The sequence below is a fragment of the Stegostoma tigrinum genome, chromosome 34 (genome assembly GCF_030684315.1).
Source record: "Stegostoma tigrinum isolate sSteTig4 chromosome 34, sSteTig4.hap1, whole genome shotgun sequence".
In the NCBI taxonomy this organism is placed as follows: Eukaryota; Metazoa; Chordata; class Chondrichthyes; order Orectolobiformes; family Stegostomatidae; genus Stegostoma; species Stegostoma tigrinum.
The window spans coordinates 17,329,254-17,357,042 of NC_081387.1; the positions used below are offsets into that span (position 1 = coordinate 17,329,254).

Sequence of the window (27,789 nt, forward strand, 5' to 3'; positions counted from 1 at the left end):
AGCAAAGAAATTACTTTTTCCGTTAAATGTGTAGGAAATAAGCAGAATCTCAAATCCAAAGAATACAAATTACATGAGTTTGAAGGGTGAGTTAGCTAGGGTAGACTCTAAAACAAGATGATGCAATTTAAAAAAAAAGTCCACAACAATTATATGTTTCCTTCAATAATATTCAACCATAGCTAAGAAGAGAAGTTAGAGATGAATGCTAATGGGGAGCTATTAGTAGCTACCAATGCACCATTTACTTCCTCCCTAGTCAGTATCCAAGGGTCTAAACTTTTACCTGCACTTCATTCAATTTAGTTTACTGCATTTGCTGCTCACAATATGGTCTCCTCTTCATTGAGGAAACGAAGCCTACATTGGGTGACCACGTCGCATAACACCTACATTCTATCCGCCAAAATGACCCTGACCTTCCAGCTGCCTGCTACTTCAATGCACACCTTGTTCCCTGGCCAACATCTGTGTCTCAGACTTGCTGCAGTGCTCCAGCGAAGCTCAGTGCAAGCTGGAAGAACGGCACCTAATTTTTGTTTGGGAGTCCTACAGGCTTCTGGGCTTAATATTGAGTTCAACAACTTCAGAGCTTAAGCCACATTCTCCCATGTCTTTACTCCAAACCTCACACTCCAGGCCTTTTTATCTCACGGTCTGCTATTATACACTGCCCGTTGTTAGCCCCCAATAGTAACCATTCATTCTCCCAGGCTGACCAACATTCACTCCTTTTGTCTGTCCAACTGTTCTTCTCTCTCTTTAGACTCTATATTCACCTATTGTTTACTCCTTTCCCTTCATGCACCCCCACATGCACACCATCCCTAATCTTCTGCATAAAGAACAACTTTTTCCTGGCCCCCATCAATTCTGAAGAAGGGTCACTGGACAAGAAATGTTAATTCTGATTTTCCTCCACAGATGCTGCCCGACCCGCTGAGATTTTCCAGCCAGTTCTGTTTTTGTCATTGTAGAATCAGCCACCCAGGGAGATTAAAAGGTTAGTGTAATGAACAAAAGTAAAATAATGGGGCTAAAAAGACACCAAATTTCCTTGACTAAGCCTATATTCTAAGGTTATAAAAGAACTACCTATAGAGATAGTAAATCTATTAGATCTGAACTTGCAGAATTCCAAGATTCTGGAATTTTACCCATGGATCAAAAAATGGAAAACACAATCTTGATAATCAAGGGAGGAGGGAGAGAGTAAACAGGGAACTATAGATAAGTTAACCTAACATCAGTAGTGTAACAAAAAATAGCATCTATTGTCAGAAATAGTAGTCACAGACTGCTTAGAATATGATATGTTGATGCAGTCAAAATCATTTTATAAAGGGGTAGTCATGATGTCAAGTCCGTTGGAGCATTTTAGCATTTTAACTAGCAGGGTAGATAAAGGGAAAGAAGCAGATGCAGTGAACTTGGATTTTCAAAAACTTTCAAAGGTGCCAGGGAAGAAAGTATTGTTTAAAATCAGGATTCATGGGTTTGGAAGTAATACATTAACATGGAATCAGGATTACATAATAGATATGAAGCAGAGTCAGAATAAATAGGCTGGTTTTGGTTTGGTAGGCTATAACTAATGGTGTATTGCTAGGACTATTACTCAGGTCTCACTTGTCTACAAGCCGTATCAACAGCATAAATAAGATGATCAAATATAATTCATTCAGTTTTCTGAGGGAAAATATGATCTGGGCAAATGTAAAGAGGTTGCAAGAGGTCAGAGGCAGATTTTGTGAGTGAGCAGGATTATGGCAGACGGAATATATTTTGGAGAAGTATAAAGTTATCCATTTTGTAGGGAAAAATGTAGAATAACTTTAAATAGTGAAAGATTGAGAAATGCTACAGCCAGCTCAGGAAAGGCTAGGTTGGAGGTTCCACAAGCAATTAGGGAAGCAAATAGAATGCAAGCCTTAATGACAAAGGAATTTGAGCGCAAGGATAAAGAAGCCTTTACTGTATAGGGTCTTGGTAAAACTACACCTAAAGTACTATGTGAAATTTTGGTCAGCTTACTAAAGGAAGGTTATACTTAGTATGCAAGGGCTATGATCGACTCCTGGGATTAAGGGATCACACTTATAGCGTGTTGAAGTCTTTGTGGACTCTGCAAATAATAGAGGATAATAGATCATTAAAGTATAAGAAATATGAGCAGCAGTAGGCTATTTAACTCTTCTAACATGTTTTGCTATTCACTTAAGATCATGATTTTCTACCTGTGCTACTTACCGACACTGTTTCCAGATCTGATGATTCCCATTCTGTCCAAAAATCATAATCATAAAAGACTTACCTTTATTTCCAAGAGTTGAGAAGAATGAGAAGTGATTTATACACATAAACATTTACATTTTTCAATTTAGATGCTCAAAGGATGGTTGGAGAGTCTAGAACTAAGGAATGCAGCCTCAGAAAAAGGAAATGACTGTAGAGACATTTCCTTTGAGAAAAGCTGGCCTCATTGAGTAGGACATGGCAAAAAGAAGCATTTTAACCAATTGAGGCCAATTAATCCCACTCTTTTTGCAAATCCCTGCAAATTATTTCTCCAAGTTTTCAACTATTGGCCACTCTTAGAATACTGTGTACAGTTCTGGTCACCCTTCTATAGAAAGGATGTTGTTAAACTTGAGAGGATGCAGAAAAGATTTACCAGGATGTGTGGGCCTGCTGTGTTCACCCAGCCTCACATTTTATTATCTTTACCAGGATGTTGTCAGGTTTGCAGGATTTGAGTTATGGGGAGAGGTTGGATAGGTTGAGACTATTTTTCCTTGGGTGTCAGATGTTGAGGGGTGACTTTATAGAAGTTTATAAAATCATGAAGGGCTCAGATAGGCTGAATAGCCAAGTCTTTTTTCCTAGGGTGGGGTGTCTAAAACTAGATGGCAAAGATTTACAGTGAGCAGGGAAAGATTCAAATAGGACCTAATGGGCAACATTTCTATGCAGAGGGTTTTGCATGTATGGAATGAGCTGTCAGAGGATGTGGAACAATTACAACATTTAAATGGCATCTGGATGGTATATGAATAGGAAGAATTTAGAAGAAAATAGGCCAAATGCTGGAAAGGTCAGATTGGGATCTCTGGTTGGCGCGGATAAGTTGGACCTGAGGGTCTGATTCTGTGCTGTATGATTCTACAACTCTATGACTTTGAAGGAAGAAAGCTTTTCATTCAAAGGGTTGTGATACTTTGGAATATCCTACCCCAGAGGGCTGCAAATGCTCCTTCATTGGTTATGAATGGTCATGATTTTTGGACAGTATGGGAATCATCAGATATGGAAATAGTGTCGGTAAGTAGCACAGATAGAAAAGCATGACCTTATGTGAATGACAAAACAGGTTAGAAGAGGTAAATAGCTTACTGCTGCTCATATTTCTTACACTTTAATGATCTATTATCCGCTATTATTTGCAGAGTCCACAGAGATTTTGACATGCTTTAATACCCCCTGTATAATACTGGCTACCATGGTCCCTATAATACATGGTGTGCTTAATACTCATTGTAATATATTACAGTATGTTTTTATCATATGCAGAATCAAATATTCTCTGTAAAATCTGTAGGACCTGACCTATTCCATCTACACAGAGGTGTTGTTCTCTTCAGTAGAAAATGACAGGCATTCCCAATATTCCGATCCACATCTTATTGTAATATATACAGCATCTAATATTCCCTATAATGTACAGGGCTACTTACCTACACTATTTCTATATTCCTCATCAGATATATTCCCCATATAATCTCTAATATTTTCAAAGATATATGCAGTATTTTAAATTTCTCAATGTAAATACAGGTTTGTTTTTCTTGATTGTTAATTATAGATGCAAGGTTTGACCTTTCCTTCAACATACAAATGGTGATTTTCAGTTGTTCTTTTAGGTGCTAAATGGCTTTGAGATGGCAGTTTATCCCACATTTGTCACAAGATGCCAGCTTGATAGATAGATTCTAATCAATCTGTTCAGAGATATTACTACACACTTCTAGAACAGATGGGACTTGAATTTGGGTTCACCTGGCTTTACTGGTCCACTGTGTCACAACAGCCGTAGCCCAGAGAATCAATGCATGAATCAGAGCAATGCCCAGAGGATTGCCTCTTAAACTGTTTGGTAGCACTTCCTAGTGAGGCAACATAGCATTTGATGCTTATCACTTTACCAATCTCCTCTCCGAGTAGCAGCAAACTGATTGGAAAAAAAAAGTAATTGTAGAGGATTTTTAAGCCTTTTATGGTGATAAAAACAGAAAGTGCTGGGAATACACATCATCTGTGGACAGAAATGATATTCCACATCAATAAAGCAACATTAGATGCTGCCTGATGAAAGGATATCAACCTGAAAGATTAACTCTTTCTTTCCACAGATGCTGCCTGGCCTGCTGAGTATTTCCAGCTCTTTCTGTTTTTATCTCAGATGTTCAGCAACTGAAGCATTTTGCTTTTGTATCACGATTTAGGGTGTATTTGCTGCTGGAAGTTTGAGGAGGTCCTTTAAAATCCATCTGGAAATTTTCAGAAATAATTTGTTTAGGTTTTCCCAGCACTTTGTCAACATTTATTCTGGAAATTCCAAGAAGATTTTGCCTGAAAGGAGTACCTTGTATTGCACTAACTTATTGCTTACCTTTTCTGACTCACTTGAAGAAAAAGAGACCTTGCTCATGTACATCTTGCTAGGAGTTGAAGGAGGACATGACTTCAAAAAGGGTAGCATCAAGAGAGTAAGACAAGAGGGAGAAAAAGGGCAGAGTGAATGCCATCCCTCCCTTTAACCTAGGGTAGAAGACATCCTTCCATATCAAGAAAATCTCTAACGGCCAGTCCTAAGAGCATGTGCATCCTTTTGCTCAGGCTCAGAGCCAACCTGAAATCTGTCACTGTGTGTAAACTAACATACTCCACACATCTTTGAAGTGGATGCTTGGAGCCCAATATAGCGCTCAAAGAAAATGACTTCTAATCAGTATTTGAGTTCTCACCTTACAGGTATCTCTGTGTTAGCACTTTCTCGAAGGTATAAATTGTGTCAATTAGCAAATAGGATGAAATGTACGTGCAAAAATTCAAACTTTTCAGTTGATATATGGAAGCATTGTAGCCATTTAGCACTTGTTTCACTCTTTCATCAAAATATATGTTGATATTCCCTATTGTACATGAAGAGCCTGAAATTTCTGTAATATATTCAAAGTCCACTATTTCTAATGATACATATAGGGTCTAGTATTCCCTATAATATACAGGAGCTGATATTACCTGTAATATGTATGGGGCCCATTGTGCACTATTCCATATTTAGGGTTCACACGACCATATAGCATCTCGGGTCAACTATTTTCCATTACGTAAGCAGTGTTTGTTGTTCCTATAATATACAGGGTTTAATATTTCTTATAACCTATGCAGTAACCAATACTTTCGATAATATACATTCAAAGATAAATACTCACTTTAAATAAACAGGATCTGTTAGTCCCTACTAATATGTCCAATGCCCACTATTCACTAATAATGTACAGAAGCTGATAATTCCTAAGGTATTGACGAGATTTACTATTATATAACAAATACATGATTTGACACTTGAGATTTGACGAATATGAGGGATCTGATACTTCCTAAAAAGCAAAATGTCTACTATTTATTATAACGCCTTTTCTCTTCCCAAAGGTAGGCACATCAACATCACCATGACCTCCACCACAGATAGGACAAGGAGAAAGGTCCAAAACCCACTCAAACAAGAAGGGGGATTGAACCCCATGATGTCGGCAACAATCTGATCCACACCAGCTTTCTTAACCAACTGGATCCCCTGAGGTGTCTGAGTTGTTGTGGCAAGACATAGTCCATTCTGCAGTCCTACAGCTATGGTAGAGGTTCCAATTTCTTTCTATCACGTGGTTGACTAGGAGTCTTTCCTTCTCTTACTGCCTGCCATTGGCATACGTTAGAAGGATATATAATTAATACTTAACTAGTTTGACTGCATTATGAATGTATTTTGCTTGGCCATTAGTCCTGGAGGGGCTTGAATCTGGAAGCTCTGACTCAGAGGCAGGGACACTACCACAATGCCACGAGATCTCCTTTCATTATAATACAAACAGTGTTATATCGTGATACAAAATTCACCATCATACATAACGAGTCTGATATTATCTAAAATTTAAACAGCCCACTAATCTCCAATAGTTTATAAATGATCCATGTAACGGCCGTGAAAAGGTGACACTGAGCAGAATGTGAGAAAAAAGTGTTACTCAATCACCAGAGTTTACTACCTGAGAAGCTAGATTAAAATTAACTGCAATGATTTCGGAAAGGATTGGTTTTAAAAATGGCAAGAGCAGAAAATCCATGTAAAAAGGGATGTGGTATTGTAGCGGTTAAAGTAGGGGCCAGTCAGATCGACACCTAAATAAACAATCCATGATGAATGTGACTTAAAATTCCAACACTTCTACTGTTTATAAAAACTGGGCACAGAAGGCAGGTGTCAGTTGAGGAGACCATGAAGCTGTCATATGTCATCAAAACCCAAATGGCTCAAAGGGAAGGAAGCTGAGACGCTGTACCTGTTTGTATCCAAATGTAACTCCAGTACCACATGAATATCTTCAGTATCCATTATTCAATTAGGAGAATTAGCAACATCCCACATTCCCAGAATGAACCTTTCTTTCAGAATTTCAGATGACCTGCTGTGATACGGATATAGTAATATCAGTATGAGAGAAAAGGGGCAATTCAAAGCTGGAGATGAGAGGGTCATCAGATGTGTACCATTTTCTAGTATCCTATTCAGACATGAGCAAGCAATTAGAGATGTGCATGAGGGATGGAAGCAATTTTTAATTTGGCCAATCAAGTGTTATGGGAGTGAGGGGTCAAAGAGGAAATTGGCGTTGATGCCACAATCAGATCAGCCATGAATTTATCAAACACGGCAGCAAACTCAAAAGATCAATTGTCCTAATTCTGTGTCTTTTGTTCTGGTAATTTTAAGGACTTTTAGAAAATTCAAAGGCATGTTTACTATGAAAGAAGAAAACTGAGTTAACTTGGAGAAGCTGGAGAAAGTCAATGAAAAAATATTGTTTTAAGAAGGGCCTATCATGAAATTGTAGAAGACAGTTGGTCTTATTTGAGAGAGACATAAGGAAAAATAATAATATAAACTGAACGTACACCACAGGAATAGGCCATCAGCCCAACTAATTACGCCATCATCTACTTACCATAGGAGCTTTCTCACATCCCTCTTCAATTTACCTTGCCAGCACAACCTCCTTCATGTGTTTATCAAGCTTACTCTTCAATGCAAATATTTTATTACCTCAAAGTACCTCTTGTGAGAGAGAATTCCACATATTTACCAATCTCTGTATAAAGACATTTTGCCTTAGTTCCCTATTTAACTAATGAATGACCATCTTATATTTCTGGAGCTATTTAGGATTTGCTCTATTGTCTTGCAAGATTTGGAAGCATACTTTTTCTCCTGCTGAAGTTTTTAGTGCAGGCATTTTGAATCAGTCACAGTGATAGAACGGTGACTTTTTGCAGACTAAGAATGCGCTAAATCAGGAAGTTGATAAATCCAGGGCAAGTCATCTGAAAGAAATGCATAAGGTCCCACGATGATGATGATGATGATGATGATGACGACGACGACAACGACGATGATGATTATTTTGATTTGAATAGAAAGGAAAACAATCAGCAGGTGGCCCCGTAATAGGGCAGATAGTGTTTTGGCAAGAGAATATATAGGTATGATCAGAACATTGGCAGAAAGTCATATTATGGTAAATTAATGATCATCTTACAACAATATACCAAGTACGTAATGCTAAGTCATTGCTTATATGACAATATATGCTGCTACAAAGACTTTTAGAGAAATGTAGGATGATAATAAATGAATCGATAATAAATTAGTTCAGTAGAAGCATCCCATAACTGCTATTATTGGCAAAATCACAACCAGAACAGCAATGTTGAAAGTTTGGCTGGTAATGACTAATCCGACCAGAGTGTAACAGATTAAAAAGTAACAATAGGTTCCAAAATTTTGGAAGGTTAGATGCAAGACTGTTAGGGTAGTTGTTTTTTCCAAAATAGATCATCTTTGAAATGAGATAGAAGGAAGCAGGGTCCAGGCCCGAAACGTCAGCCTTCCTGCTCCTCTAATGCTGCTTGGCCTGCTGTGTTCATCCAGCTGTACGCCTGTTATCTCACCTTTGGAATGTTAGTTTCGTTAGCCAGATCGACATTTAATGCCTATCCCTAACTGCCCTTAAAATTGGAAATTGGCTGCCTTTCTGAACAGCTGCAGTCCATACAATGTAAATGCTTCCAGTGTATTGTCAGGAAGGAAGTTCCAGAATTTTGGTATGAGAACAATAAAGGAATGACAAAACAGAATATATAGCAATATTGATGGACAGTCATATTAGGGGAAATTAATAGTCATTTTATAACAATATGCCAACAATTTAATGATAATTCATTGCTTATGTTATAAGTCAGAGAGTGTGTGACTTAGAGTGAAACTTAAAATTGGTGGCATTCTCATGTGTCTGCTGTCCTTATTGCTCCAGATGATGGAGATTGCAAAGTTGGAAAGGATGTTGAAGATGCCTGATTTGGTAGCATTTTGTAGATAGTATACACTACATACATGCTGTGCTGGTAGTGAATGGAGGGCTATTTAAAATGGCAAACTTATTGCTGATGAAGTGGATTGTCTTGTCCTGGATGGCATTGATTTTCTTGAATTGCACCCATCCAGGAAGTAGGTTAGTATCCGACAATACTTCTGACTTGTGCCTTGAATGTGGAGGAAAGGCTAAGGGAAGTCAGGGCTTGAATAACAAGGATAATGCTTCTTAAAGGTTAGGATGAACAAAACTAGGCACCCTACTGAGCATGTAACAATATGTAATGCATTTGCCCATAATGGCTTCCATTATGAACACTATTCTTTACAGTGTCTTAAGCATAACATCGGATGTGACCCTGAAATGGATACCAGAGAAAACTAGCATATTTTTAGAAATCATAACTAAATGATAGGGTTAACTAACCGATAGGGTATGTTAAAGTATCAGGGGAGCAGTGGATAAAGAAGGATATTAAGAGTAAAGCTAAGCAAGGTATCTTCAGACTACGCAACCATAAGATATAGGAGGAGAGGTAACTCATTCAGCTTTTCGAGTCTGCTCTGCCATTCAATGAGATTGTGGCTGACCTGGTAATCCTGAATCCACTTTTCTGACTTTTCCCAAATAACCCTTGATTCCCTTACTGATTAACAGTCTGCCTATAATAGCCTTGAATACATTTGTCGACTCAATCTCACCAGTTATCTAGAGTAATGAATTCCAAAGATTCACCACATTCTGAGAAGAAATTCCTCCTCATCTCTGTCTCAACTAGGTAACTCCATATTCCTTGATTATGCCCTCTGGTCCTAGATTCTCATTGAAGGTGACACAAACTTTCTGCATATACCAAGGTCCCTATGAATCTTACATTTTCAATCAGATCTTTAAAACGTCAAAAAATACAGCCGCAACCTACTGAACCACTTAAGAAGGCAGTTCATCCATACCCAGAATCAATCTGGGAAAATCTTCCCTGGACTGTCAATAATGCCAGTAAATCTTTCCTTAGACAAGGTGACAAAAGCTGTTCGCAGTATTCCAGGTGTGGTATAACTCATACATTGTGTAGTTTAAGCAAGAGATCTCTATTTTTATGCTTCATTCCCTTTGAAATAATGGCCAAATTCTATTTGCTTTACCTATTACCTGCTGAAAGCATCCCTAGCTTTGTGTGATTTATGTACAAGGACTCCCCAATCTGTCCATGCAATAGCTTTCCACAATCTTTTTCTATTTAAATAATATTCAGCTTCTCTATTCTTCCTGCCAAAGTTCATAACCTCTCATTTCCCATACTATATTCTATCTGCCAAGATTTTACACATTTGCTCAACCTCTCTATGTTGCTCTGCAGACTCTTTGTGTCATCCTCACAACTTGCCTCCTTAACTATTTTTGTGTCACCCACAAACTTAGCTGTAGTACACTTTCCACGTCCAAGTCATTAATATATGTTGTAAATAGTTGTGACCTCAGCACTGATCCCTGAAGCACTCCACTAGTTACAGGTTGCCATCCTGAAAATGCCTCCCTTATGCCAACTCTCTGCCTTCTATTAGTTATCCAATCAGCTGTCAATGTTAATATGCTACATCCAACATATTGGCTCTTATTTTATTCAGCTAGCCTAATGTTTGGTAACTTACCCAATCCAATGTCCTGAAATTCAAATATGTTCACTGCTTCCTTTTATCTGTCCCTGCTTGTCATCTCCTCAAAGAATTCAAATATATTTGTCAGGCACGATCTTCTCTTTATGAAGCCACGCTTATTCATATTTTGTATCTTTAAATGTTCTGTTGTACATCCTTTACAATAGATTTTATGACATTAATATTTTCTCAATAGCAGGTGTTAAGCAAACTAGCCTGGAGATGGGAACAAATGGCAGTCTTGCAATGATGCCCACGTCCCATCTGAGAATCAAGAAAAAAATGTGTAGCAGACATAGAGGGTAATTCTAATATTAAGTCCTTATTAGGAGAAATTTAATTAATGTCAGGCTAAAAGTGAAATTCTGCCTAATCCCCTACAGTTCAGCCAAAATCTGAATAACCACCAATGAGATGAGGTAAGAAATATGGTGAAATGATGCCTTGCAGTGTCAGCATTCCACTTTGAATTGCACATGTTTGATTAACTTTAATCCAGGGAACTGGTAGTCAGGGTTTTCATATGATATTGCCATTTACAGCGTTAAGGCTGTCTTCTTTTCCTTTAATATTATGTACAACACTATGAAACGCAGAAAACATCTGGTCAATATTTTTTATCAATGCTATGAACAACAAGACGCTCATGCTATGTGACTGAAGTACTTATGAACAATTCCTGGTAAAATTACAACATAATTCTTCTGCACAACAGACTAATCGACAGTTTTACTGATGTTTCGCTCTATCTTCACAATATTTCTAATCTCTTCTCATGGATGGTTATTGAGGTAGGTTAATGTTAACCTAAGTCACTGGCCAGGAATCCATGAGGTTGGAGAGCATGTCAGTTCATCTTCCCTGATATTTTTCTCCATTGACATCAGTGCAGACTAAGATTCACCAGTGTAAGACTGTACTTCAGGATTAAAATAATGAGGACAAGTTGCATCAGTTAGGATTTGTTTGAGTATAAAATATTAAAATAAGCCTAATTGAAGATTTTAAAAAAGTCATCCAGCCACAGGTGACTGTTTTGTGTGGAGTTTGCACATTCTCCCTGTGTCTGAGTGGGTTTCTCCCAGGTGCTCTGGTTTCCTCCCACAGTCTAAAGATGGCTTGGTGGATTGGCTGTGCTAAATTGCTCCGTGGTGTTCAGGGATGTGCAGGTTAGATTGATTAGGCATTGGAAATACAGGGTTAGGGGGATAGGGTGGGGTTGCAGGGGGTGTCCAAGGCTACATCAGGATGGGATGCTCTTCGGGGGTCGGGGGGTTGGTGCAGACTCAGTGGACCAAATAGCCTCTTTCCACACTATAGTAATTCTCAAAGGCATGGTGATACTCAAGTTACAACTCACCATGAGTTGCCTTCATCTCATGAAACAGTGGATTATGGTGATTTTCACTTGTAATTATTCAGTAATTTAAGTAAGTCAAATTCTGATTTGATTTCATATAATCCTGGAACTTAACGGTATATATATGCTGTCACCTTACGGGATCACATTCCATGACTTTTCAAAAAAGGAGAAATCTTTCACCAGTACATCACTTGCATTGAAGCCCCTGCCTAGTTACCATATAAAATTCGGTTTTATGGACTATATTTCACTGCAAGACTGAAAAGAATAATATATAGTCACAACAACTTACTCGGCAATGAATAGTTCAGTTATTGAATTGTACAACAAGAAGGTAATTCAGATCATGCGCCTCTTTGAAAGTGATGACCAATCAATCCCAATTCCTTACCCTGTATTCATTGCCCTGCAAATTTATATTGTTTCAAATATATGGTCAATCATGTTTGAAAGATTCTCTTGAACCTGCTTTCACCAACGTTTCAAGTAACACATTCCAGATCATAACAGCTCACTGCAGTAAAAACAAATTCTCCTCAGCTTCCTTCTGGTTATTTTGCCAATTACCTTAAATCTGTGTCCTCTGGTCGGTAATTTCCTGACAATATTTTACCGGTTTCTCCTAAGGTTCTGATAGGTCAGCTGGCAGCCTTACTGTGAACAGCTTTGGTCTTCTTACCTAAGGAAGGATATACTTGCCTTAGACGGGATGCAACAAAGGTTTACTAGATTGATTCTGGGTCCTATGAAGGGTGGAACTATATTGTCTGGAGTTTAGAGGGATGAATATTGATCTCAGTGAAATGTATAAAATTCTTACAGGGCTTGACAGATCAGAGCTAAGAGGCTGTTTCCTGAGCCTAGAGAGTCCAGAGCTATGAGTTGTAATCTGAAAATAAGCTGTTGGTCAGTTAGGATTGAAATGGGGAGAGATTTATTTACTTAGACAGTTGTGAATCTTTTGGGATTGGTTGTAGACTTCTGGTCATTGTGCTCAAGATCTATAGATTTTTGGTCTCTCAGGGAATGAAGGGATACAGTGATAGGGCAGGAAGGTGGAATTGAGGAGGGAGATCAGCTATGATTTTATTGAATGATAGAACAGACTTGAGGGACCAAATGGTCTCCTGTTGATCCAATTTTCATGTTCTTACGACAGTTTCATTTATGATATTGCTTTTTACGGGATCATTTTGAACACTGAAAGGCTGCTGAGTTTCAAAACAGGCACATTTCAAAAGTATTTGTTTAGCAATAAAGCAATTTGGGACACCTCAACATTGTGATATGTATTAAAGAAATGCAAGTTCTTTCTTATATATTCCCTTACACAACTGGCATCACTGGATGGAGTGAGGCAGGGAAAGGGTATGAGAATGTCATGAACATTCTCGATGCTCCCTTCTTTCTATTTAACCCGTTTCAGCTGAACATCACCTGAGATCATGTGCAGCCTTAGAGTCATTCAGAACTTTGCAACCTATATCCTCACATGTATGGAAAGTGATTCATCATTGCCCCTTTCTGCACTGACCTCCTGCCTTTTCTCAGCTCTGTAACCTCCTCCAGTCCAACAACCTTCTATGATCTTTGAATGCCATCATATTGTTTGCTTCTGTCTCTGGAACTACAACTTTCAACCTTGCTACCACTCTTTAAACCCTATCTTGATGTCTAAATTTAGGTCACCTCTCCTGATAACTCCTTCATTGCTTTATTCCCAATATTTGGCTCATTGAGCTGCTGCAAAATGTCTTGGAACTTTTTACCACCCCACCTAGATAACCATCACATTCTTAAGCATTCTTCTCAAGGGTTATTAGGAATGGGCAACAAATGCCGTCCTAGCCTGCGATGTTCACATTTTATAGGAGGATAAAAACAATGAAAGGTATTATACAGTTAAAGGTTGTTGAGCACCTGGATTTGAGCATATAACTTTCCATCTTTTGGGTTTCAGGAAGTCAGCATAGAATAGATAGTGGACACCAATGACATTATAATGCTGATGATTTTGAATTCACATACAATGATGTTACACTTGTCAAGCAGAGCAATCTTACTCACTCCTCCGCTGTACACTGGAAAGATCACTAAGTCAGTGCTTGGGTATTGTTGTGGCTTGGTACCACACTGGAGATTATACCAATCTATTCTTCCACTGGGTTGCAACACCACAAAAAATGATAGATCAATTCAACATGTTTTATATTATGGATGCAGCTAACAAGATGCTGCTTGGCCTGCTGTGTTCATCCAGCCTCACATTTTATTATCTTGGAATCTCCAGCATCTGCAGTTCCCATTATCACTGAACAGATTATCTGCTTTTGCAATAATTGAGGGAAAGGTATGGAACATGACAACAGGAATAGCTCTCCTGCTTTTCATCAAGATATCGCCATGGAATCTTTTACATCCACCTGAGCACATGCATGGAGCCTGACTTGAACATCTGCTCTGAAAGACAGTGCAGTGTTCCCTCAGTGCTGTCTGTCTGTGCCATCGTCTGAGGACAGTATTTGTTCATGGCAAGAATCTGTGCGTAGAGTCTTTTAAGTGGGGTGTTTGGCGCTCTGCAGCCACCACACGTTCTGGCTGACCAGAAAATTCTCGTTTTCTTGCTGCCTGTCTTTGGTACATCAAAAAGATTTATAGACTCACAACCTGGGGTCATATTACAACCTACAATCTGTGACCACCAAGCCTTGGGGTGGGACCTGAACCCAGAGCTTCTAGCCCAGCGGAAGGGAAATAATCACTCATTTCCAATACGTTCATATCCTCAATACTAAACTCATGTCAGCCAAGGTTTTAGGCATGCTCAGCCTGGAGTGGGGCTGAATGCAGGACCCTGTGACTTCAGAACAGAGCTGCAGTTGTGCTCAGTCATAGTACTGTCATCTTGGAAACCTCAAGACCTCATTCCAGAAATTTGAACAGAAAATGTAGGCTGATACTGCCAGTGCTATATTAAGGGTGCAGTGTTCTGTCAAAGGTGCTGTCTTTTGCATGTGACATTACATCAAGGTCTCCGCCACTAATGGTGAAATATGTTGGTAGTTTATTAAAGAGGAAGGTTTCTTTTTCCATTTTACTGCATGGTATAACTTATCCCTCAGCTGTTAATATTCCATGTAGATTATGTGGTGATTGATTTTTGTGAGATTTTACTATGCACAAATTGGCTGCCACATACCCAACATTACAACAGTGACTCTATTTTAAAAGTAATTCCTTGACTTTAGGGTGCATTGATGAACAGTTCCATTGAGCTGCAGTGTTCATCTTGTAGCAGCCTGCAAGGTACCACATAGGTCTTTCTCTGTGAAAAGAAAGTGTGCATGGTCATGCCTAAAAACTTACGGGGGTTGAGCACAGAATAAAAAAGAATGCACTGCAGCTAAATTTTAAATAAATATTGGAGTTCAGGTTCAGAAAGGTGTTGTGTAATTATTTGTCAACCTAGTGTCTGATTTGTAAGAAAATGCATTGAAATATAAAGGTATATGTTATTTGAGTATGCACACCAGTGGTAAAGTTAACTGAAGAAACATTTCCTCTATTTCCTTATTTACTTTCCTTTAATCATTTTAGAGTTATACTTTAATTATTAGGGCTAGTATTAACTCCAGAAGTTCTTTGTGTTTAACAATGCATCTTTAATCCTCGAACAAATGTCAACCTTCTCCATGCCACCAATGTTCACGAGCTTCACTTAGTTTGGAAATCCAACATTGGGACTTCATTGTTTTGCAAGTTTGGAAAGACCTCCATTGATACTATTGTCTGTTAGCATATGTTCCCTTGCATGTGGCGGACAGTGAGAAAGTAATGGAAGATTCCAGATTAAGGGGCAGAGTGTTAAAATTAGAGGTAGGCCATTTGGGGTGTTGTCACAAAGCATTTATTCACAGAAAGAAATCTGGAACTCATTATATCACGCCAGCCACACCCCCTCCTCCCGAAAATACTGGAGAGCCAACTGAATATTTCATAACGGGCATGATAGATTTTTGTATCAATAAGGGCTTATGAAACTAATGTAAGTAAACTGAAATAAGAAATTGATCACCTGTTATTGAACTGAATGGTGGAAAAGGCTCAACATGTTGATTTTATAAAAATAACTGGTCAGGGTTGTGAGCATTATTCGATGGGCCAGCATTTATTGCCCGTCACTAACTGCCCTTGAGAAAGTTGTGATAAGCTGCCATTCTTGAATGGCAGGTGTCTATTTGCTGTGGTACATCTACAATACTATGAGGGAGTGAGTTCCAAGATTTCTGCCAGTGAGAGTGACAGTGAGGGAGTTCTCATTTTTACACAATGTCAGGGAAGAAATAGTGATACATTTCCAACCAGGATGAACACTGCTGCTACTGGTCATTGGTGGTGGAGTAAATGTTTGTGGATGCCAATCAAATGGGCTGCTTTGTTCGGCAAGGTATCAAGCTTCTTAAGTGTTGTTGTAATCCAGGAAGTAGGGAAATTTCCATCATGGTCCTGTCTTGTGCTTTATAGATGGTGCACAGGCATTGGGAGTCTGGAGGTGAGTTGCTCATTGCAAGATTCTTAACCTCTGACCTGCATGAGAGTCAATGCATCTATGTGACTAGTTCAGTCAGCTTCTGGTCAGTGGTCATTTTCATGTTGGTAAGTGAGGGAATTGTACTAGTAATGCTATCGACTGTCAAGAAACAATGGTTAGATTCTCTCTTGTTGGTGATAATCATTGCCTGTCACTTACATGGTGAAAGTAGTCCTGCCACTTGTCAGGCCAAGCCTGGATGTTGTTCAAATCTTGCTGTATTTGGACATATACCACCTCACTGGCAAGTTACATGTAACAGTGATCATTGTGCAAACATCTGTGAGAATGCCCATTTTTGACCTTATGATCAGAAAGGTCATTGATGAGGTAACTGTACATAGTTGGGCTTGGAATACTAGAACCTACAGAACACCTGCTGAGATATCCTGGAGCTGAAATGACTGATGTTCAACAACCACACCATATTTCTTTGTGCCAGGTGTGACTTCAACCAATGATTTTTCCTAATTCCCATCAACTTCAGCTTTGCTTGGCTTCTTGATACTGCAGTTGGTCATATGTAGTCTTAATGCCAAGGCCAGTCATTCTCACCTCATCTTTAGAATTCAACTATTTTCTCCTTGCTTGAATTAAGGCTGGAATGAGATCAGGAGCTAAGTGAACTTGGTGGAACCCAAACCACCTGTGAGCAAATTATTCTTAAGCAAGTGCTGCTTGATAGCACTGTTGATGATCCTTTCCATCACTATTGATGATCAAGAGTAAATTGATAATTGGTCATGTTGGATTTGTCCTGTTTATCAGTGTGCAGGACCTTCCTGGGGCAAATTTTCACATTGGGTGGATCCTGGAATAGGTTCTTCAGGTGTGCAACAAATTCTGGAGTAGACTCTTCAGTATTATAGCTGGGTTTCTGTCACAGCTAATAGCCTTTGCAGGCTTTCAGCTGTTTGTTGATGTCACAAATTTGATGAATCAAATTGGTTGAATACTGACTTCTGTGATGCTGGCATCTCTGCAGAAAGCTCAAATTGCTCATCCACTCAGAGCTTCTGGCTGGAGGTAGATGTACAAAATTTGGCCTTATCTTTTGCAATTATGTGTTGGGGTCTCCCTCATTGAGGAGAGATCTTTATGAAGCCTCCTCCTCCACTGAGTTGTTTAATTTTCTACCCGCATGGAACTAGAGCTTAGGTCTGATCGATTGATGTTTGAATTGTCTAGCTCTTAATGGCTTACTCATTTCTATAATTATCTCCAACCAAAATTATAGGCTGCAGTGGTTGATAGTTGTTAATAATTGGGAATGAGGTTTTGTGGTTAGCCCAAGTCACTGCACCGTTTGTGAAAGAGCCAGCCCTACTCTATGACTTTGTTTTCTACTGGATGAAACTTTTGCTGCTTCTTGACATACCTACATGAACATGAGATGCTCCTTTAACATGGTGGATGAGTGTGCCAGTCAACTGTGCTGCTTGATCATAAATGATATAAAGCTTCTTGATCACTTGGAACTGCAATACATCCACTGAAAAGAATTCCATCATAATCCTGATTCATGCCTTGTAAATGGTGTATAAACCTTAGGGTTAACTTGAATGCGCTGCAGGCTCAAGCAGGCATCAGACGGCTGAGGTTAAGCTCAATGCTCTGGTTTAAAGAGGGGACCAAATATTTAACAGTGGGCCAGTCCCCTCAACTACAGGTACTGTGAGTAGGCAGGGTCTGATTGGGACTCTACTGTGCATAATTAGTCTGCTGCCAGTTGATCATCAAAGCCTTGACTATGAGGGATGGGCACTTGGGTGGGCCTGAGCGAAAAGAGAGAAAAAAAACATGGCCCACTGAAAGAAAGGCTGAATAAAATGAAGCAGGGATTTGATTCAAAACAATAAACTTGACATTCACAAGGGATTGAGAAGGTGCTGCATTATCAGAGGTCCTGCTCTTCACATGAAGAGTTAAGCTGAGATCTCATCCTATCCCTTTCAGATTCTCACAAATTATCCCATGGCACTACCTGAAAATGAGCAGAGCTGTTCACCCTAGTCTCCTGGTTAATATTTATATTTGAAAGTCATTAGCGAACAAATTGTCCCAGCAGTATCCCACACTGATCTCTGTGGGAGCTTGCTATATGCAAATTGTTTGCTGCAATTTCCATAAAACAACAGCAACTTCACTTTATATTAAAACATCATTTTGATTAGAGAAAGATGTCATATGAAAATAAATTCTTTCTTTTCTCCAAGAAACAAACTAATGATCAGCATGATCAAACCTCTTGATTATCTGCACTGCTTGCAACCTTGATCCTGACCACAAACATATCTGTTTCTTTGCATCACCAACACCTAAACTTCAAATTTTCTACACCATTGACAAACTTTGAGAGACTAAGAAAAATGACAAATTGTGGGTTTGTTTTGCATAAACCCAAGAAGTCTAGATTAGTAATGTCCACTATCAGTCTACATACTCTGAAAGCTCACCCAGGATCTTTACTTTGTTGTTCTGTAGCTGGTAATTACTTGATAGTAAATTCTATCTTCCAGCTTTTATATTTGAAGTCCAGCAAACCAGGAAGATTCAGGGCTCTGCATCCAAAAGGCAATGAAATTGGACCATTGGGTAGAGGAGACCAATAAGAGTTGGTGCTTTGGGACCAAGGCACTATCAGTAGTCTGGGCTTCCGGTCCAAGAGACCAAATTGTTATGGTGACGCAGAGGTAAGGGTCTTTAGAAGCAGGGCTTTGGTCCCAGATATTAACAGGTGTCATATTTCTAAGGTTTGAAAACCAAAAGGAATCAGGGTTTTGGGTCTGAGGACCTTTGATCAGTTGAGACTTCTATTTTGAGACAGGGAGGATTTGTGCTTCAAATCTGAAACTAGCTTTAAAAAGTTGAGCTTTTATTTGCAGAAGCCAGCAGAAGTTGTACTATTAGGAGTTAGAATTTGACACCGACACCAGTGGCAATTTGGCCTTCAGTTTAATTTCCCTAAGACCAACTGAAATTGGGATCCCATTGTGACACCAACTAAAAACGGGATTCTTGAGTTTGAAGCTGGCAGTAATTTGGCTCTAGTGTGAGGGCCTAGCAGGATTGGCCTTGTAGCTTACAAATCATTGGAGTTCAAGTTTCCTTGTTTGATACCAGCAGAAATTGGGACCACATACAAACATGCAGAAATAGCTATGTGGCACCTTGAACCTGTTCCAGCATTCAATAAGATCATGGCTGATTTGTTCGTATTTCAAATTCCACATTGCCACCTACTTCTGATTCTGCTGCAGAAAATTCCAGTTTAATAGCAGAAGTTGGGATTATCGTGCTTGACATGAGCATCAATGGACTCCTCAGTGTAAGATGAACAAACATTTGTCTTCTCGCTTGGCAATCCAGATGGATTTGGGATTTCCAAACTTGAGATGAATAAGAATAGACTCCTTCATTTGACAGCAGTCAGGATTTAGTTTCTAGTCTATATTGCCAGCAGGAGTTTGGCTTCTAGTTTCAGACTGGGAGGAGTTGGACTGTTAGCATTTACTTTCAGGAACATCTCAAAATGTAAGATCTGCGAATCTGCTGTTCACAGGAAGGAAACATGACTTGGTTAACAAACCAAACAGGTGCTGGTATGTCAATGAAGTGGTGTGAAACATATATTTACTAGAAAAAAAGTCAGCTAAAGCTCCTCCAACAATCGTTTTACTGGATATGTTAACATCTAAAACCTGATGTCAGCCATAGCTCAGTCAATAGCACTCCTCTGATTTAGAAGGTTGAGGATTCAAGTCCCAATCCAAAGATTTGACTGCATTGTCCGACCTGACTCTCCCAGTGCAATACTGAGTCTTGTTCCATCAGAAGTGTTGCCTTTCAAGTATGACATTAAACCAAGGTAATACTTGCTTTTTCAGGGGCATATAAATGTCATATCAGAACAAGGTAGAGATCTGAACATGCTGACAAAATTAAACAAGTGTCATGTAAAATAAATTGGCTGGTCATTATCACATGACTATCATTGGGAGCTTGCTGTACACAAATTGACTGCTGTATTTTCTACATTACAACAGGATTACATTGCAAAAGCGACAAAGTGCTTTGAGATGTCAAGTGGTTGTGAGAGGCACTATATAAATGTCTTTTAAGAAAAATAAAGGAATTTCAAATTAATTTGTTATGCACAAATGTAATTGAATCCCACTGTATAATCTCAATCCATCAGGTGAGGTCCGATTTGTTCCATTTCGACAGAAATTTGAGGTACATGTGAATTTGTCAAGGCAAATTACTTCAAAAGCCTGATAGACATGAGAAGAACTGATACAAACACCTTGGGTGCAAGAAATAGAAGAGTGCAACTGGAAGAATGCACATGGCAAATGGCAGCACACACTTCCTTTCCAGTAAACCAGACCAACACATCAAGATCTGTAATGATTTCTTGCTATCTGACATTCAGTAAATGTACATGTAATCCTGGACAGAAATTAACAGCCCTGTCAATGAAGGTTTCAGACAAACCTAATCTCCAGGTAACCATGGAGATTTTTGTGCACTGTACATTGTTATATTTATTTATATATTATATATATTTATATCTGAAATGTTTTCCTTTTCTTTCTCATACAGTAGGCCATTTAAACATGGCACAAGTAGAAAAGTGCAATGAAAAATATACCACTTTTAAGTGCATCAAGATCCAGGCATTATCCACAGCCATGGGACTTGGGAGTGTTCGTGCGTGAATGATGAAAGGATATAAAATAATTGTTAATAGTTACAATTTGTTTTCACTCCACTGTTTGTCAGTTCCATTCCACCACAGGCCTGTGCTTTTTGGGGACAGTTAAAGGCAGGGACAGGGGCAAAAGAGTGATGAAGTGAAAGGATGATGGGCAGGGAAGATGATTTGCATCTGACCTGGCTTTCTTCCTACCCACCCACCCCACCGCCTCCTTTCCCCTTGCATCAGTGGCCACTGGCGTTACGGAATTCGCCATTTTCGGTGATCTGCAGGCGGGGGGGAGGGTGCGATGACGTCACGCCGTTCAGCTGGGTCTCACTGCACCGGTCTTTCATGTGAGTCAGGGTGCTCATCAGTCGGGAATTGGTGGCCCCCATCGTTGAGAGCTGCCTCTCCTAAACAAAACAAAACATATATAAAAAGGGAAGAAATCCACATTAAAGCCACAGCATCCATAGCCAAGGAGGGCAAACCCCTCACTACCCTGGAGCAGCCAAGCCAAGCCATCAAAATAAGGTGCAGGGGAAAGCCAATTTATAACTGTGGGCAGTGGGACATGAAAGAATAAGAATACACATATGTATATATAGCCACACAGTAACAATCTCAATGAGGCTACATGAATTGTCCAATTGCATAATCTAAAAAAAGATGTTAACTGTTTAATTTCTGTAATGGAAGACTGAAGGTTGATACCTTCAAATCAAGGGCAATGTAACGTACTGACCATGGGCACGAGGGCCTTCCTGTCAACCACACCACAAAACCATTCCTCAAAGGGTGGAGTGAATCCCAGTTGGCAATGGTAGGGCTCAGGATTTTGCAATGTAGCTTGCACATCAGTCCTGAACCAGAATTATAATAACATTTCAAAGGTGAATGACGGGCCATGCTGAGTTGGTGGTAGAAGTGAGCAGTAGGGAAAAGGCAAAATCAAGTAAGAGAATAAAGATACTTTCTTTGTTGCATGTAGGGATACAGCCCAAGTCAGCAGGCTTCTGTCACCATCACAATGGTTGACACTTTGCATTACAAAGGGATATAAATAGGTGGTATTTCTTCAAATGTAAAAGTGATGTGAAAAAAAAATAGGCCTGATTGGATAGTTAAATTTCAACAGCCTCCAAATGAATGAAAAAGTGTGCTAGTCGCAGGATTGTGCTTGGATGATCCCAGGAGAGAGGACATTTCAAAGCATCGAGAATCAAATCTACCAGTAATCTACAACATCTCCGCACTCACATTCCAGTGCAGTATGCTCCTCTGTTGTGGCCTAGGCTTCGGGACCTTTGTCATTAATTAAAGCCTAAAATTGTCGTGGTGCCAGTTAGGGCCCAATTCAATGAATGTTTAGTTTTTCTGTATGCTAGCTATTACAAAGCAACACCGCCCCCACCCCAGCACACAGTGCACATTATGAGTGAGACAACTTGAAATGAACACGTGTGCAGATTCCTTAAACCACTCCCTAAATCATCATGCAATTGCATGGTAGTTTGTACTTCACAACCCACAATTGATTGGCGGAGCTTTAATCATGAGACCACAGTCTTCCTCCTCCCTGATAAAAGCTCTAGATTTTGCAATAACGTTAAGGCATCTATAGTTGACACACTTTTTGAGTCTCTCCGTACTATTATGCTTTGCCTTATGAAGGGACTAGACAATCTAGGAACTGGAAAAAGCCCCAGTGTTTTTTCATATCTGAGAACCTGGCAGTAAAACCTTTTGCTGGTATGTGCTTGAAAGTCTGGAAAAACTAAGCTTCTCTTGTCAGCAGGTGGCTGTCAACACACTAATGCCCCACTTACTGTGCACAACTCACAATTAAGACAGCAAAGCAAATGTGTTACTCTTCTCTGCCGTCAACAGAGATCCATTCTTAGATGATGTTTTACACTTATAATTACTCCTACCTCCCCGTTCCCAACCCCATTCTTAACCATTTAGACTTCCCTCAGCACTATCAACCTACCACTTGCCACTGCACCTGTCCCCTCCACTCAGGTATCTCAAAATGACACAGGCAAAACTGTGCAGGGTAGAACTTGGCTTCACAAGTTTGTATCTTTGCTATTCCATCCTGTCCCCTCACGGCAGTAACTGTGTCCTGCCTGTGACTGAGTAAATTTAGATATATGATGCCTGGTGAATGTGCCCTTTTTCTCTGGGAGTGAAAAGGCCAATATTGGTTTCACACCTCACTCAAGGTCATATTGGGTGGAGGATGTAAAACAGCTATTCTGTTTAATACTGTATGACCACCGTCCACCACAACAGATTGAAATTTAGCTCTGAAGTGGTTTCAATCCTTGGCAGGATACCCCTAGATTTGGAATCTCTTAGGCACCGTAGCTTGGACCACAAACACATGAGAAGAAACAGCACAGAGAATGAAAGGCTTCAACTTGTGACAGAATGGAGATCATGCAAATGGGGGAGTAACACATGTTTACGACAAGAAAGTAAACACATATCAAAATCCTTTGTAGTCTCAGTCCCTAATGGCTCCCTGTGTCAGTTTGGCTCTTTGAATGTACATAGCTCAGGGCTGAAGTGCACTGAAAGTTGACTTAAGAGTCTTGGGTTCACACATCAACTTTAAGTCACGTTGTTTCCACCTTGTCATCAGCTCAATGGTGATGCCTAGCAACTGGATGGTTAGTTGACTTCCCTTTAGATCCTGAGTCAAGTCCTTGAGATGAATGTTCACGGTACAAATCCCCCCAGTCCTCAAATGCACATTTTAAACTTTTAACATTTTATCAATGGTTCAAGTGGGAAACGGTGACTGAAGGTGTGACTTGTGGAGTGCGCTTGTAGTGGGCTCAAACCCGGTTCTTGAGAACTTATGAAACAGCTTGACAGGGCAGACACTAAGAGGATGAATCCATGCGCAAGGAGTTGAGAATGTGATGGGGTAGGGTTGGAGGGTCACAGGATAAAGGATTGATCACTTTGCATTAGGATGAAGATAAATTTCTTCCCTCAGAGGGTCATGAATCTTTAGAAGTATCCCCAGTGTCTTGTTGATGCTCCATCATTCACTACATTTAAAAATGAGATAGTCATATATTTGGACTTTTAGGCAATCACGGGATTTGGGAAGTTGGTAGCAAAGTGGTATTGAGGGTAAAGATTAGCTATGATTGTGCTGAATGGTGGTGCAGGTTTCAGGAGGCTGTTCCTTGTTTTTGTTCTTATCGTGTGCTGGAGTTTGGTTGGGCTTTGTCAAATAAACAAAACAGTAACGTTCTATGATAAAATCTGCCTGTTCTTTATCTTTGTGTGCGCTGTGTTTATTAGCATACACACGTTTATGTGTATCTATCTGTGGCTACATATATTTGTGCAGATATCTACACCTATGTATCTCTACAACTCTGAGTATCTCTACAACAGTTTCTGTACCTGGACAAGAGATCAATCCAATTGAAGTAAAACCATTCTTAAACTCTGTCTCATAATCTTTTGTCAGTGACCATTTTGAGACTTCTAATCTCCTAGGCTGTTTTACTGCCTTGGTGATGGAGAAGTCCTGCTGCTGAGAAGCACTGGGAGAAACAGGGGCTACACAGGGTGTTATGCCTACCAAATAAGCAGTTGTTCAGTTTACTGCAGAATCCTGAAAAGTACATTCAACGATACTGATGAGCCAAAATCAGTACGGGAATACCAGAGATGTGGAAATGGAAGCAAAAGCAGCCTTCAAACATATTTTGTAAATGATGCCCAGTAATAAATATATTTTGAAATTAAAAGGAGCACAATTAAAACAATTAACTCTATTCCTTCTGATAGCACTTCGCACAATGATTCACATTATACATTCAATGACACCTGATATTTCCAGAGCAAGGCCCTTGATTGAGGGAATTCCTCAGATTTTAGCACAAAGCATTGTAACGGATTCAACCATGGGGGTGCTTGAGGGGGGTAAGGGGGGAGACAACACTTGATGAAATGGCAGTAACAGGGACTTTTTAAGGTTTAACTGAACAGCAATGACTTCTGGTTCTGCTGTTTAGCCAAAGTGAAGGTAAAACTCAAAAATTTAGGTCTTTTGATATTCTGAGCTACCTTCAAACTGGCTTAAAAGCAACCTGTGTTCTATTGTTGCTCAGTGCTTGCGTGATGCTGACGTGCGTTTGAACTGACACTGAGATGACGGTGGGGCGCTCTACTCTTTCACAGACATTAAAGACACAGTAAACTTCAATGTTGCAAATAACCAGCGGCAATGGAAAAAAAAATTCAAAAGTATGCATGTGATCAAAAGTGGAATTGGCTGACAATTGAGGCACAATACAGCTTTCTAGTATTTGCATATGATGGTCGCCACTTTTAGCTTGATGGTTCAACACCACCATGGGAGTTCATCAGTTCTCAGCCAGAATGGTGGTCACAAAGTACATGGTTTTAGCTGGGGTTACACACCCAGCTCAATGTTTAACCAACCCATGAAAACTATTAGTAGTCGTACACTTGGCTAAAATTGAGTTGTAGACTCCCCTGACACCTATATACCACAGAATCCTCTCCTCAACAATGAGTAAATTTGTAGTTTGGGTGATCAACCAACCGAGACCATCACCCAAAGGGTAACCATAACCCATGACAACCTTGCTCAACTAGGATTCAGCAAATGAATCCTGAATTCTTCCAACCATGCAAATTCTGATGGGCATTGTGATTCACCAGAATTGCTCACCATTCCCAAATCTGATCAACGCTTTCTAAACTGGAAAGGAATTGGAACCACAACTCCTCTCAAGTGCCTCCCAAAATCACTCCTTTCATTTTAGGAGGAAATGTTGGAAGGGTGAGTGAGATGGGCAGCAACAGTTAGCAATTGGGTTTTTGAAGGCCATAAAGAATTTCAGCTGGGGGAGTGGGTGGAAAGGGGGCGCAAAGACAGCTTTCATAGAAGTCGACAGATGCAATATTGTCCCTCCCATCAATTCCACCTGAAGTTATTCAGGAAGGGGAGTGGTGGGAAAAAGAGATCAATCGGTCAATCTTTGGGGTAGGTCAGAGTTATGACAACATTTTTGGTGAACATTATGAATACTTTCATCTCCATTTATTACTGGAAAACATGGCGAAAATAATACTCTGGAACAGAATTAGGCCCTTCTGCTGCGAAGGTTACTGTGCCGTTCAATATGATTATGGTTAATCTGATTGTAGTCTCAAGTTTATTATTCTGCCTGTTAACCCATAATACTTGACTCCCTCGTAAGCTGGCTGAGAACAGATAAAACACATACAAGGTGAACGTGGTAGAGCTCTCACCTTGAATGATGCCCAAGGAAATGCTAAACCCGCAAAGAGAATGGTAAATTGCAAATTTGTCACAGGTCATACAGGTAAGATTTCATACAGACCGCAACACAGTACAAACCATTGACGTATTTTTTTTTAAAAGAGGCAAAAGGAAAGAAAAAAGTCAAGCCAGGCAACTACAACCAGTGGCAACAGACTAAAAGCTGACAAACATGCGATACAGACAGAAATCCAGCTTCAACACAACATCTTAGACATACTTTTTGTGATATCTTTCAACCTAACAGGAGGCAAAGAAGTTAAAACTCGCTGGATTGGCGTGAGTTGTGAACTCCTGTTTATTTTGTAGTAAAATCACGTACCCACCATACCCTGACTCTTCCAACCCAAACTTTTTGAAACCTCTTGCCTTTCCAGAATCTCCATAGTTGAGAGCAAAGGCAGTGCAAGAAGTTGGAAACACCTGTGACTCCTTTGGCCAACAGGGTGCAAAGGTCTGTTTGTGACATTGAAGTGGGTGATATATTATACATATCCTCTGGATGTTATTCAGCAAGAAAATATAATCTGACCTGATCATGTCAGATTACAGTCAAACCCACAGGGCATGCCACTGAGGTGGTCACCATGCAGTTGGCCAGACCAAATTGCAAGGTCTCTTTTCCTGCAACAATGTTCAATGCTTTCTTCTTGTTTAAGTTCAAATACCAAAATAAAATTTATAACTGAGCTTGGGCCATACTGGGGAATATTTCTGAACAAATTTAATTCAGGTGATTCATTTCAATGCTGTTTAAGTAATGCTTTTCTCTCTATAAAGAACAGTAAGAACTAACATATATAATCTGCAAATGAAGCTGTTTGGAAAAAAGATTGTGTCAAGTTGATTGGGTTATAAAGGTGTATGGTGTGTTGGCTTTCATTGGCAGGGTAATTGAGTTTAAGAGTCGTGAGGTCATGCTGCAGCTCTATAAAACTCTGTTTCGACCACACTTGGAGTACTGTGTTCAGTTCTTGTCACCTCATTACAGGAAAGACGTGGAAGCTTTAGAGAGGGTGCAGAAGAGATTTACCAGGATGCTGCCTGGACTGGAAGGCAGGTCTTATGAGGCAAGGTTGAGGGAGCAAGGGCTTTTTTAATTGGAGTGAAGAAGGATGAACTGTAATTTGATAGAGGTTTACAAGAGATGAGGCATAGATAGAGTGGTTAGTCAGAGACTTTTTCCCAGGGTGGAAATGACTATTACGAGGGGGCATAATTTTCAGATGATTGGAGGAAGGTATAGGAGAGATGTCAGAGATAGATTCTTCACAGAGAGTGTGATGGGCGTGTGGAATGCTCTGCCGGCTGTGGTAGTGGAATCAGATACATTAGAGACTTTGAAGTGACTCTTGGATAGGCACATGGAGGATAGTAAAATGTAGGGTTTGCAAGGTAGATTGATCGAAGTAGGATAATA

At 39.7% G+C, this 27,789-nt stretch overlaps 1 protein-coding gene across 17 annotated transcripts in view; it reads right to left on the reverse strand.

Moving 5' to 3' along the window:
* LOC125446329 (ras/Rap GTPase-activating protein SynGAP-like) overlaps positions 1–27,789 on the reverse strand; it is a 746,401-nt gene that overhangs the window by 147,615 nt on the left and 570,997 nt on the right. For 2 of the 17 annotated variants that reach the window (XM_048519820.2, XM_048519825.2), the window contains exon 19: positions 15,167–21,438. The exons of the other annotated variants lie outside the window; for them this stretch is intronic. In XM_048519820.2, coding sequence (XP_048375777.1) covers positions 21,268–21,438 — 171 coding nt within the window. In that variant the 3' untranslated portion in view covers positions 15,167–21,267. Of the gene's footprint in view, positions 1–15,166; positions 21,439–27,789 lie in introns of those variants that run through there. 17 annotated transcript variants of the gene reach the window in all.